This window comes from Orcinus orca, chromosome 1, assembly GCF_937001465.1.
Source record: "Orcinus orca chromosome 1, mOrcOrc1.1, whole genome shotgun sequence".
Lineage (NCBI taxonomy): Eukaryota > Metazoa > Chordata > Mammalia > Artiodactyla > Delphinidae > Orcinus > Orcinus orca.
Window position 1 is genome coordinate 105,554,587 of NC_064559.1, and position 13,569 is coordinate 105,568,155.

At 46.2% G+C, this 13,569-nt stretch overlaps 1 protein-coding gene across 1 annotated transcript in view; it reads left to right on the forward strand.

Moving 5' to 3' along the window:
- Positions 1-1,373: 1,373 nt before the first annotated feature.
- The window catches only part of PDZK1 (PDZ domain containing 1), a 46,190-nt gene continuing 33,994 nt past the window's right edge, over positions 1,374-13,569 (forward strand). Inside the window, exon 1 of the mRNA XM_049710895.1 lies at positions 1,374-5,027. Coding sequence (XP_049566852.1) covers positions 4,895-5,027 — 133 coding nt within the window. The 5' untranslated portion in view covers positions 1,374-4,894. The remainder of the gene's footprint in view (positions 5,028-13,569) is intronic.

The window sequence follows — 13,569 nt, forward strand, 5'->3', positions numbered from 1 at the left end:
GGGTCACAGCCTGTACTAGGGCGGCAGCTGGTCCTCACTAGCAGGAAGAGGTGGTGGGGAGGGAAGTCTGGGGACTTTTGGGTCCACCAGGTGCCGGAGGCAGTCTCCTCTGCCTCATAAAATGTGGCCAGCCCCGGAGCGGGCAAGGATGAGGGTGCAGACTAGGTTGGCACCAGGCTGGCACCCTCACCTTTCAGCCTTTTCCCGGGGATTCCTGAACTCCGTTGGCTGCCCAGGGCCTGTGGACTCTCAGTATTGAGAGCTCGCAGCCGCAGCCGACAGGACACGCCCTCCTTTCCCCGACCTTTTAAAGCGGGAGGCACCTGGGTTCAGATCCAAGCTTCGTGTGATTTCGTGCACGTTCGTAAAATTGCTCAGCCACACATTCCTCTTGTGTTTAAAGCTGCCTCATGGGAATGTTGTGACGATTAAATGACACATGAAGCTGTGCCCAAGGTTTTCTGGTGGGGACAAGATTGTAAAGGAGAGGCTCCATTCTCTCCTCCAGCAAAGCCCAGACCTAGCCTGTTAGAGGAGCTGGAACACTAGCAATCCGCTCCACAAATACCTCTGTTTGCAGATCTCCCACAAACGTGAAAAAGATGCCTCAGGCCCAGAGATGGGATCTCAGTAATCACCGTAACACCAAATTCCTTAGAGTAGAGCCAGATTTGTATGTAAGCCCAAGTTAGGGTCAGGAGGCCCTTGGAGCGCATGTCTGCTTTCTCAGGCCTCCGGCTCTGACCCCTCTCAACACACTGGAGGAGGGCTTCTCAACCTTAACATAAATGTGCTGTGGACACTTCCGTTGTCTCGTGAAGCCTGTGGAGCCTGTTCTCAGAATAACATTAAAAAATTCATAAAATAAAATATATAAGATAATAAAAGAAACAAATCATTTCAAAATGGTTGTCCAAACATTAGAAGAATGTGTGATAGAGTAGTATACATGCTTTTTTAGATGTGGCATCAACCTAATAAACTATTGTAATTTCATAATAGTGATGAGCATATAGGACATTTTGAGAAATCTGTAACAACCGTAAGGAGATTTGAAAGTAACTAATTTCTATTGATGGCAAGTTCTAATGTGGTTTGTTGCCTACATCATAGTTGAAGCAAATGCTTTCAACTAGAGACTGGTGAAAATAAAGATGTAATGTTGGGCTTCCCTGGTGGCGCAGTGGTGGCGCAGGCATCCACCTGCTGATGCAGGGGACACGGGTTCGTGCCCCGGTCCGGGAAGACCCCACATGCCGTGGAGCGGCTGGGCCCGTGAGCCATGGCCGCTGAGCCTGCGCGTCCGGAGCCTGTGCTCTGCAACGGGAGAGGCCACAACAGTGAGAGGCCCGCGTACCGAAAAAAAAAGTTAAAAAAAGATGTAATGTGTCCCCCCGATTCACGATCCCATGGACCCTCAGTTAAGAGCTCCTGCAGGACAGGGTCCTCATTTTGCATGTAGGGAAACTGAGGCAACCCCCTCTCTTGATTCCTAGGTGAAGGTTCTTCCCACTAAAGTGTATAACTCTGGAACTTGGGGAAAACTATCTCCAAACCATTATCTTCACCCTGGAATTCCCAGGTTTACTCTGCCAGAAACATGCCAGTGACCCGAAGTCTCCCTCCCATCACCCCCAGAGCATACATCTGGGATGTGAATTCCCCTCAAGGTGCCTCACACGGCGAGCACCAAGTTCCATGGAGCCCAGTGGCTTTTCCCAGGCCAGGCTTTGAGGGATCCAGAGGAGAGTTTATTCGAACCTTGGTAATTTTCCTCTGGTAACTATCTCCTTTTCATTGATAAGAACAACCATTTATCATTCATCCCCCATGAAGACTGAAAGTAGCCTGGAGGATTTAAAACAGCACAAGGAATTTAGGCTTTGTCAGATGCAGTTACTTCAAGGAGTTCACCTGGATTTCCCTCCCATGAACACACAGTGTGGTTCTTTCCCACTTGAGGATATTGTCAGAACAGGCTGTATCCCTGAAAGCCTCCTGGAGAAGAGCGAGCATGCCAGCCCCGTGGGCATGAGGAACACTTCTTTTCCCAGGCTCCCGAGGGCAAAGAACATTTCAAGAAACGGGGTTTTTCAGGGACCTCACTGGAAGCCTGTCCTTGTCTGAGCAGTCCTGTCAACTGTCCCATCCCTGCTCCCAGACCCCAGGTCCCCAGTGGGGCTCTTTACGTCAGGACAGAAATTCTTCTTTCCTGCTCTCAGGCTGGGGGCTCTGGTGAAAGCACTTTGAATGAGCTCTCAGCCCTTGACTTGTTCATTTTTGTTGAAACGCCATCCCCCACTTATGTCATTGCAGGTGCCTTCATTACTGGTAGTTATGGTCTTTGAAAGCCAGAGAATGGGTTCTTTTTTAGCAGTCAGGGGTCTTCCTGCTGTTCTCCTCCTCCACCCTCACTGTGAAAGTTTTTCTCCTCTCTCTCCTCCGCGTCCTCCTTTGCCACTTTATCCTTTTTTTTTTTTTTTTTTTGGTTGCATGTTAGAAATAGACTAATGTGCTGAAAGGGCTGAGAAAAACCACTCTTTGAAATTATTTTCTTCACCTTGGGGGAGAAAGCTTTTTCACTTGATAGTTCATAATAAGGATAAGACCGATAATAGAATAACTAGAAGATATAAGGACAGGATGTGCCCTCAAGTATAAAGAAAGGTGCCTAGTCTTTTCTTGAGAGAAGACTTTGCTTAGAAGTAGGACAGAGAACAGAGCTGCTGCAGGATGAAGGGGAAGATGGGCTAGGAGCGATGCAGGGAGGCTGGAGGAGCAGGGGAGATGAGGGGTGAGGGCGGCCAAAATGGTCCTGTATGTATGGGTGAAGGGATGGATGACTGACTTATTTCTTCACTTGTGACCCCCTCACCCATTTCTGTTCTGTTCTGTTCCTCCTTGGTTGTTGATGGCTGGGGAGATTGCAACGATTATTCCTAAATTCTAGGGTTGTGCACTTTGGTGGAAAGAGCATTGGTCTGAGAATGAGAAGCTTTGGGTTCTAACCTCTGCAAGAGTGGGCCAGGCTCTGTGCCAGAGGGGACCCAGCACAACAGGAAGTCTCCTGGTTCTGCAGCAAACACCTGTCACGATTGCCAACCAGTGCTGTGCTACCCAGGAGGCCAAGTGGGGTTGGGGGAAATTTTTCATGACTAATCTAGAGTCCCTTTCACCCTTGTGTGGACAGGGAATTCCTGTTTTGTAGTTATCTGTGCCTCCCTGCTCCAAAATTGTAATACGACTTCTGGGGTTTGAGGTCCTTTCACGTGGCCCCATTGAAGCCATCATCCTAAGTGTTGTCAGGTGAGACAGACATCAGGAACACCTCGTTACTCCACCAAAGTATTCAGGTTTCACAGTAGAATGAGTCAATTCCAGGAGCCTGGGGTACAGAAAACCTTGTTGGGGAGGGGGGTCTTTCATCCCATTTCCCTGTCTCTCACCAACATCCTGGTCACAGGGCCAGTCCACCACAGCCCACAGGACACCTGGCCCTGCAGACATAAGCTTTTAAACTGGGCCTGGTATCTGGTGACCCAGTATCCTTCTTTGCTGTCCTTACACTAGTGGTCTAATTTATGACCTCTCTGTTCTCTAAAAAGGAGTTTTGTCCATGCTTGTCTCTGTGGGATACTTGGAAGGTTGGCTGAGAGGGCATTCAGTATTTCACATCATCCAGGGATTATGCAACGAAGATTGTTACGAACATGAAGAGGAGTTGAAGATAACAGGGCTGTAGCTGCGTGAAGGTGGGGCACCTTCATCCCAGCAGCGCACACATGCATTCACAGTGGTTATTGCAAAAACCTCAAAGTTCTGCAAAGACCTCAGGACTTGAAACTGAATCACAGAGGGCTCCCTTCTCACCCGTCAGGCAGCATCGGTTCATCTTGTAAATAGTTGCATACATCATTTTCCTAAAATGTTGCCTCTGATCCCTCCTCATAGAGCATCATCGTATGGTAGGTGCTGGGGGGCTCACATGACTAAGCGCCAGGAGAACGCCGCTCTGCTGAGAGGCTCCACCCCTGTGAGACGAGGCTGACCGCTCTAGGTGCTGCGAGTTGCCCAGAAGTGAGACAAAACCCAGGAAGGAGAGAGGGAAGGAAGGCTGCCCCGTGCACCAGATACTGTCGGCAACTTTCACGGACAGTGACATTTGAATTGAGCTTTCAGAGAAGGGAGGATTTCAAAAGGTAAGTGTTTTTCAGATAGAGGAACAACAGGAATGAACAAGGAGTGGGGACGTTCGGGGCTTGTTTGGAAACCCGTGGAGCGACAGGTGGCTAGAATGTAGGCTGCTTCCTGGTCGGGGGTGGGGGGCTGGAGGGGCAGCCCCTTGCCCACAGCCTTCCAAATATTTATTTTGTCAGCCTTGGGATGTCTAAGTTACCTGAGTGTAATCACACAATTTAGCAGCTGATATATTGTTTCCAAGATATTACTAGAATGCGCTCAATGTTAAAAGAAAATCTGGTTAGATGTTAAATCATATTTGTAGCTCGCTTCTACAGAACTGTGAGGTCTTAGAGACAGAAGGAACTAACACCGTCAGCTAGCCCAGTCGCTTGCCGGGTGCAGAAACTTCTATGCCGGTGGTTCTCAAACTTGAGCGTGTATCAGAATTACCTGGATGGCTTGTTAAAATACAGGTGTCTGGGCCCAGTCACAGAGTTTCTCATTCAGTAGGGCTGCGGTGGGGTCCAGGGATTTGTACTCCTAGCAAGTTCCCAGATGCTGTTGCTGCCACTGTAATTCTCCTTGCAAACTGTCTTACGTAACACCTCTTGCCTGCCCTGCTTTCATCTCTCTAGTGGTGTGTAGCTCATGACCACCCAAAGCACCCGCCCACTGTTCTTTGTTGCCTCCAGTTGTTTAAAAAGTCTTTCTCATGTTACCTTCAGATCTGCCACACTTTCACTTCCAACCACTGCATCTCGTTCTGCCAAGGGCTCCACACAGAACATGTCTCTGGATGGTGGTTAAGTCTCAGGCCTGGGCTCATCTGCTGACTCTACCACTAGGTATGTGACCTTGGACAAGACTCTCAACCTCTCCGAATTTTCCTCATCTTTAGAGTGGGAATAATAATAGCACTGATGTTTAGATTAAATGACAAAATGTGTGGAAAATAATTAGCCTGGTGCTTGGCACATAGTAAGTACTCAATAAATGTCGGCTATTGGCATCACCTGGTTTTCCTTTTCTACATGGGGTCTCATCACATCTGTGAAGAAACCTAATCATTCTAGCTAACATTTCTCCCTTCTGGGCTAAATATCCTGTTCCTTCAACTATTCCTTATGGCATAGCATCAATATTTCCTTCATCCTTGCTACTCTGCTCCGGAGTCTAGTTTGTAAAGTTCCCTTGTCAAGTGTGTGTGGGTCTCAGACCTGCCACCAGCCTCAGCATAGTCAGAGCTTAGTATATTCACTGCAGCCAAAGATCACTTTAGCTTTTGTGACTAATTTCCACATTTCACTCCACCACGTCAGACTTTTAGGCAATGAAGATGTCTGAGACCACATCTGCATGTAGAGTAAATTTTGTTATTCTGGCGTATTTCCCCTTGAAGCTCACCTGGCTGCATCTACACGTGGCTCTTACTGTGTGTGAGTGTGTGGGGTGTTGGGTGGGGAGAGCACCTCTGAACCTTGGTCTGATCTGGGGCTTACACTTGCTTTGTGACGGGCGTGACAGTCGGCAACCTGGGTGACAGGCCATGTGAGGAAGCATGTCAGAGGCTGACAGAGAAAAGGGATCTACTCCCCTTCTCTGCCTTGCCCTCAGCCTTTCCTGGCTCCACGGGCCTGGTGGGAGACCCAGAGTCTCCCTGGGAAAGTGCGAACTGACCCCTCTGGCACAGCCAATAGTTTTCTGGAAGGAAACCAAACCTCAGGGCCAGAGGGCACTTAGAGCAAAGCCGTGTAGGCATTTCAATCCCGCCGCTGTCTCCACTGGCCTCTTGCCCAGAGCCCTTGGTAATATCATATGAGGAGGGAGTCAGGGCTGTTTTATTGCGAGGACGGGGTGGCAGCTTCGGGGGTGTGGGTATCAGGGCGACAGGGTAGGCCCTGAGAACAACACCTCTCAGTTTCAATTCTAACTTCCAGCCTGTAGTGAATGGCTTATTGGGAATATTGACCTCAAGTTCTGTCTTTTAAATAGAAGGCAGAGAAAATCTGTCTGCCCAACTCACTGGGATGAGGGAGAGTCTGTTTTGTCTCTTCCTGGTCACCGAGGACAGCAGTTCCTTTGCAGCCAGCCCTCCCTCCTGCAGAACTGCTGGCTCGGCAGCCCAAACACTGCCACCTGCTCCACACGCAGATCTGTATGGGGATGACCTGAGCTTCTCCAGGACACAGCAGCTTGATGGCAGAAATGGCTGCAGTTGCAGCTCTGTCTGTCTTCTGGGCTGGGATGTCCCCTCACCGCCACCGCAAAGCCACACTGTGCTGTATGAGCAAATAGGAAGATGGTTCCTCTCGGCATCTCCCTGCCTGTTGGATGCCCATGTCGTGTAGCACGTGGCTCTAGAGCTGCAGATCCCCGTCCTCCTCCGATTATCGCCCCTTGAGAGCTGCCCCACAAGCTGCAGGCTTGTGAGTCCCAGGGCTGAGCTCCTCGCTAAGCCTCCTGCCAAGCTTTGTCTTTGGCCAAGGGAGTTGAGGAAAGTAGCCTCACACATCTTGTGACAGCTGCACTTCGTCAGCCTTCCCACAGCCGCTAAGAATCCCAGGACTTCCTGATGCCCAAGTCTTTGAATCAGGGACTTCACATTTTCTCCTCTGGAATATTTCCAGTCTGATGTAGGGGAAAGGAAAAGATAGTGTTTAGAAGAGGATCCACTGCTGAGGGTAGGATTTCAGCACTCCCATAGCTGGCTGAGGCAGATCAGATGGGATCATCCTTAATCTGACTTGGGCTTTTGAGAAGAAGATGTACTGTCTTCAGTGGTTAATGAGTATTGTGGGTTTTTTTTGTTTTTTCTGGCATGTTAGAATTCTAAGCAATGGGGAAAAACAGGGTGCACATGAATTCCTTTGTTCTCCAAACTAGAGTGTCAGGAAGTCCTGGGACCATCCTGAAGGAGGCAATACTTTGAGGCAGGGGTGTCTTTTATTTTTTAAATTTATTTAAATTTATTTTTTTTAAGGGGTGTCTTTTAAATCATGCCACAGACTTGGGCCCACTAGGCTATCCTTGTCTTGATTCTCTCTCACTGGCCTTTCACCCATGGATAGGATGGTCCCCAGTCTCTCTGTGAGGACTGGAGTCAGGCTGAGGCTTTGGCCTTGAGATCCCTGGCACTTTCCTTGCTGTTTTCCTATCCCTAAGCTTGTCCCTTTGGGGTCCCTGAGAAACTGGCTCTTTCAGACAGGGTCCGAACTTCCCAAGGACCATTGATCCTCCATTTCTGTGTCTTTCAGAAAGAGGCAAGTAGAGACCTTAATCCATACTCCGAGAGTGCCCAAACTTTGGTACATTCAGGAACCCAGGACATGGCCTGTTCTCGCTCTGCACGTCAGTTTTTTTCCCCCCAGTGGAAAAATACTGTGTATTCTGACCCCTCAGCTGGGAAAAGGAAGAGGGAGGGAATGACTACTAAAGTGTCCTTTGCAGCCAGCTTGCAAGTATTAATAAGTCACAGCTCTCCAGGGGTCCTCAGGCCTGCCCTGACCTGCTACCTGGTTGCTGAAAAAAACTAGAAAGTTTAGATCAGCAGTCATATGGGGCCACAATGTGTGAACCAGCCGAGGACCACGGCTTTGCCCTTCCTCCTGCCCATTGCCTCTCACTGCTGTAAAACATTTATCTCAGTTCTGCATTTGGACCCTGGCCTAATAAATCCCTCCAAAGGTATGCAGACTACACAGACTGCTTCTTCAGGTGTTGGATAAGGCCAGAGTAACACAGGGAATAAAAGGGGAGATTGTCATAAACATTGACTCAGGTCAGGGACAGAAAACCACTGGAGCTTAAAATGTCAGGCTCTGAGTAAGTTAATGAGCTGCTAAAAGGACAAGGATAATCAGATCTGAAGTTGGAGTAAAAATTTGAACATATCAGGGAATATCTCAAGTGTGAAGGGTGGAGGCTAGAATCTTGTACTAAACCTGGTAGTAGAAAGGGCAGACTGGTAGTAGAAAGGGCATAGCCTTGGAATTTTTTTTAAATTGAACTACAGTTGATTTACAATATTATATTAGTTTCTGGGATACAACATAGTGATTCAATATGTTTATAGATTATATGCCATTTAAAGTTATTATGTGGGGCTTCCTTGGTGGCCCAGTGGTTAAGACTCTGCGCTTCCACTGCAGGGGGCACTGGTTAGATCCCTGGTCAGGGAACTAAGATCCCACGTGCTGCACCATGCCACCAAAAGAAAAAAGAAAAAAAAATAAAGTTATTACAAAATAATGGCTATCTTGCCCTGTGCTGTATAATATATTCTTTTTTTTAAAAAAATAAATTTACTTTTATTTATTTTTGGCTGAGTTGGGTCTTCGTTGCTGCGCACCGGCTTTCTCTAGTTGCGGCGAGTGGGGGCTACTCTTCGTTGCGGTAGCTTCTCTTTTTGTGGAGCACGGGCCCTAGGTGCGCGGGCTTCAGTAGTTGTGGCTTGCAGGCTCAGTAGTTGTGGCTCGCGGGCTTAGTTGCTCTGTGGCATGTGGGATCTTCCCGGACCAGTGCTTGAACCCATGTCCCCTGCATTGGCAGGCAGATTCTTAACCACTGCGCCACGAGGGAAGTCCCTGTACAATATATTCTTGTCACTTATTTATTTTATATATAGTAGTTTGTAACTCTTAAGCCCATACCCCTATCTTGCCCCACTCCCCTTTCCTCTCCCCACTAGTAACCACTAGTTTGTTCTCTATATCTGTGAATCTGTTTCTATTTTATTATATTCATTTGTTTGTTTTATTTTTTAGATTCCACATATAAGTTATAACATACAGAATTTGTCTTTCTCTGACTTATTTCATGAAGCATAATGCCCTCTAGGTCCATCCACATTGTTGCAAATGTCAGAATTTCATTCTTTTTTATGGCTAAATAATATTCTATTATCTATACTACATCTTCTTTTTTCCTGCATCTGTTGATGGATACTTAGGTTGCTTCCATATCTTGGCTATGTTAATAATGCTGCTATGAACATTGGGGTGCATATATCCTTCAGATTAATGTTTTCATTCTCTTCAAATGTATGCCTAGCAGTGGAATTGCTGTATCATAGGGTAGTTCTATTTTTAGATTTTTGAGGAACCGCCTACTGTTCTCCATAGTGGCTGTACCAATTTACATTCCCACCAACTGTGTAGAGAGCTCCCTTTTCCCCACACCCTCTTCAGCATTTATTATTTGTAGACTTTTTGATGATGGCCATTCTGACCAGTATGAGGTGACACCTCATTGTAGTTTTTTTTTTTTTTTTTTGTGGTACGCGGGCCTCTCACTGTTGTGGCCTCTCCCGTTGCGGGGCACAGGCTCCGGACACTCAGGCTCAGCGGCCATGGCTCACGGGCCCAGCTGCTCCGCGGCATGTGGGATCTTCCCGGTCCAGGGCACGAACCTGTGTCCCCCGCCTCGGCAGGCGGACTCTCAACCACTGCGTCACCAGGGAAGCCCTCATTGTAGTTTTGATTTGCATTTCTCTAATAATTAGCGATGTTGAGCATCTTTTCATGTGCTTTTTGGCTATCTGTATGTCTTCTTTGGAGAAATGTCTATTTAAATCTTCTGCCCATGTTTTGATTGGGTTGTTCTTTTTTTTTTTTTTTTGATATTGAGCTGTATAAGCTGATGGTATATTTTGGAAATTGAGCTCTTGTCAGTTGCATCATTTGTAAATATTTTCTCCCAGTCTGTAGGTTGTCTTTTCATTTTGTTTATGGTTTCCTTTGCTGTGCAAAAGCTTATAAGTTTGAGTAGGTCCCATTTGTTTATTTTTGCTTTGGGAGGCTGACCTAAGAATACATTGCTATGATTTATATCTGAGAATATTTTGCCTATGTTCTCTTCTAGGAATTTTATGGTGTCATGTCTTATATTTAAGTCTTTAAGCCATTTTGAGTTTATTTTTGTGTATGGTGTGAGACTGTGTTCTAACTTCATTGAATTGCATGCAGCTGTCCTGCTTTCCCAACACCATTTGCTGAAGAGACTGTCTTTTCTCCACTGTATATTCTTGCCTCCTTTGTTGAAGATTAATTGACCATAGGTGTGTGGGTTATTTCTGGGCTCTCTGGTCTGTTCCATTGATCCATATGTTTGTTTTTGTGTCAATGCCATGCTGTTTTGATTACTGTAGCTTTGTAGTATTGTCTAAAGCTGGAGTTTTGAGAGGAAAAGTAACTGCTAAGCGATAGAATCATTTCTGGAAACATGGCAGACTAGATAATCTGAAAACCCTTTCTCTACAAAGTTCATAGAAATATTGGGTAAAATATACCAAACTTTTTTTCAAATAGGTAGTTGAACGTGGACAAAAGGAAATAAATCTCTAAGTTCCAGAAGTGAAGAGAAAGCTGAAAACCAGTAACCAAGCAATCTGTTTTGCAGGGTCACTTTGGGACAAGAGAAAAGACCTAGAAACTGAGACCCTGCATGACACCAGACCCTCAGAAGGCTATACTCTCAGTGAAGGGGTGGGATAAAAAGCAGTCCTGTTGACAAAAGGAGATTCATTTTTCACTCACTCATTCAATTCATTTTTGGAAAGCTTGCTATAAGCTAGGCTTATGTTCCAGGCACTGGGTATACAGTGACAAAACAAGTACAAATCCCTACCCCTGGGGAATTTATATTCTGGTGGGGAAGAGACAGAAAATAATTAATAAACATATAAATATGATAAAAGGAGATATGTTTATGGAAAAAACAGGACAGGGTAAAGCAGATCAGGAATAACAAGGAAACCATCTGTCTTGGCCTGGACTCTGGAGAGAAAAAAGAATCCTCTCTTGCAAATTCCCAACCACAGATCTGCCTTTAGGAGGTGCTAGCGCTTTAACTGACATTAATTATTTTCATGATCTGGGAACACTAAGGCAAATAAGTAACATAAATTGACCCCAGGTTTTTGGTGCCTTTCCTCATCATTCTAGGAGTATGGAGAGGTGCTGCTTGACAAAAACAACAGAAAACCCTCCGCCCAAGCTGTCAAGGTTTCCAGAGATAAAGCCCAGACAAACTTGAGCTCACAATAAAAAATATAAAACTATTAATGGCAGATTTAAGATCTTAAATCTGCCATTAATGGCATCAGCATCTGATGCCAAACCCCATGCTCATAACTCTTATCTGCATGTCCTCTACCTACACACCAGGGCAGGACTCAACGATGCCATCATGGGCAGGACCCACAGCATTTAGGTTCACAGAACCTTAGAGTTGGAAGCAATCCAAGAAATCTCCTACTCCAGTCTCCTAACAATGCAAGACGTCTTTCTGTAACATGACACAGGTCAGCATCAGCCTCTGCTTGAGTACCTTTTGGGAAGTAGAGCACATTCCTTCCCTGGATAGTGGGAGGGCTTATTGTAGAGGCAAAACAGTACGACCTAAGGAGACAGACAGGCCCTTTAAGGAGCCAGGAGATCTCAGACAGGGTAATTAACCAGATGAATTTAAGCCTTCTTATCTGTTAAATGGGGATATTGTCTCATAAGATCATGCTGAGTGTTAACAGAATAATAGATATAAAGGCTTACCAGACACACAATAGACAATGTTATTTTCCCTTCTGCATTAACCAGATCAGAGCCACTGATCTGGTAAATCTCATTCAGTTCCACATAACGGTGGGAAAGAGTTTTGTCGTTAAAAAAAAAACAAACAATTGCTCATTTCTATTTAACTTTGAACCAGCACTGTCTCTATATGTCAAGGCCTCTTCTATTCCCAGTTTGAAGGCTTGTGGTTATTTATCCCAACTGGACTGGGGTAAACGGTGAGTTTGAGAAGTCTCTTGATTGGGGACTGAGTGTAAGCTCCACTGTGAAGACTGCCTTTTTATTTTTTTGACCCCGTGGCATGTGGGATCTTAGTTTCCCGACCAGGGATTGAACCTGTGCCCCCTGCATTGCAAGCACAGAGTCTTAAACACTGGACCACCAGGGAAGTCCTGCCTTTTCTTTTGATCATCCAACTTTTTTCATTTTAGAAGTTTCAAGAATAAATTCTACTGATTTCGCCTCCTTAATTTAAAAATTAAGGCATTATTTAAATGCAATACAATTCATCCATTTTAGGTGTATAGTTTGGTGAAATTTGGCAATCGTAGACAATTGCATAGGCACCCCACATTCAAGATATAGGACAATTCCCTCACTTTCAAGTTTTCCCTTTAGGCCTTTGATTTTAGAAGGGACATTGACAAGTTGGCTGGGACCCAGGGCAAGAAGTCTTGAAGTCATGACATAGGCAAACCACCTGAAGGAATGAGGGGCCTCCATTGCTACCCAGAGAAAAGAAGGCTTATGGGGGATACATCAGCCTTCAAATAGTTGAAGGGCTGCTATGTAGAATAAAGAGTAGACTTAGTGTAGCTCAGAGGGAGCCATCAGGACTCAGGGACAGAAATGAGAGATATTTTGATTCAATATAAAAGAGTTTCTAAAAATAATCTTATAACAACTATTTACAGATGATGAAGGTAAGTGAGACAGAGTTAAAAATGAATTCTTCAGCAGAAACTGACACAGCAGTATAAAGCAACTATACTCCAATTTAAAAAAACAAAGAATTCCTGTAGATCAAACACTTGGGAAGTGACGGAGTCAAAATTTGAACCCAGGTGTTCACATCTTTTTAAAAAATTTATTTATTTATTTTGGGCTGCATTGGGTCTTTGTTGCTGTGTGCAGGTTTTCTCTAGTCGTGGCGAGCGGGGGCTACTCTTCATTGTGGTGTGCGGGCTTCTCATTGCGGTGACTTCTCTTGTTGTGGAGCATGGGCTCTAGGTGTGTGGGCTTCAGTAGTTGTGGCACGTGGGCTCAGTAGTTGTGACTTGCGGGCTCTAGAGCGTAGGCTCAGTAGTTGTGGTGCATGGGCTTAGTTGCTCCGTGGCATGTGGGATCTTCCCGGACCAGGGTTCAAACCCATGTCCCCTGCATTGGCAGGCGGATTCTTAACCACTGTGCCACCAGGGAAGTCCCCAGGTGTTCAGATCTTAAATCCAAACTTTTCCCCTTCTACCCTCCACTTTGGAAGATATACAGGAGGCCCAGGGAGTATAGAGTGAAGGTAGAGGTAATCTGGTATGAGTTAGCTGCTCAGATGTTTGTCATTGACCACGATTTACCCCCTGGCTCCGGCCATGCCTTCACCCCAGGGCAGCCAAGACCCAGCAAAGACAAGAGGCCCTTGGAGCATGGGTGGAGGAGGGAAAGGCTACCCTGTCCTCAGCCTGTGGTTCGCTTTGCTTCCCTGCTTGGAGCAATCTCTTGCCCTGATTTCCAGTGTGGGCTGAGGATTGAGGTCAGTGAGAAGCCCAGCCCTAGGTTTGCCCGTGTGGGTGCTGCTGACAGGGGTCAGCTGCTCGTGTCTGGG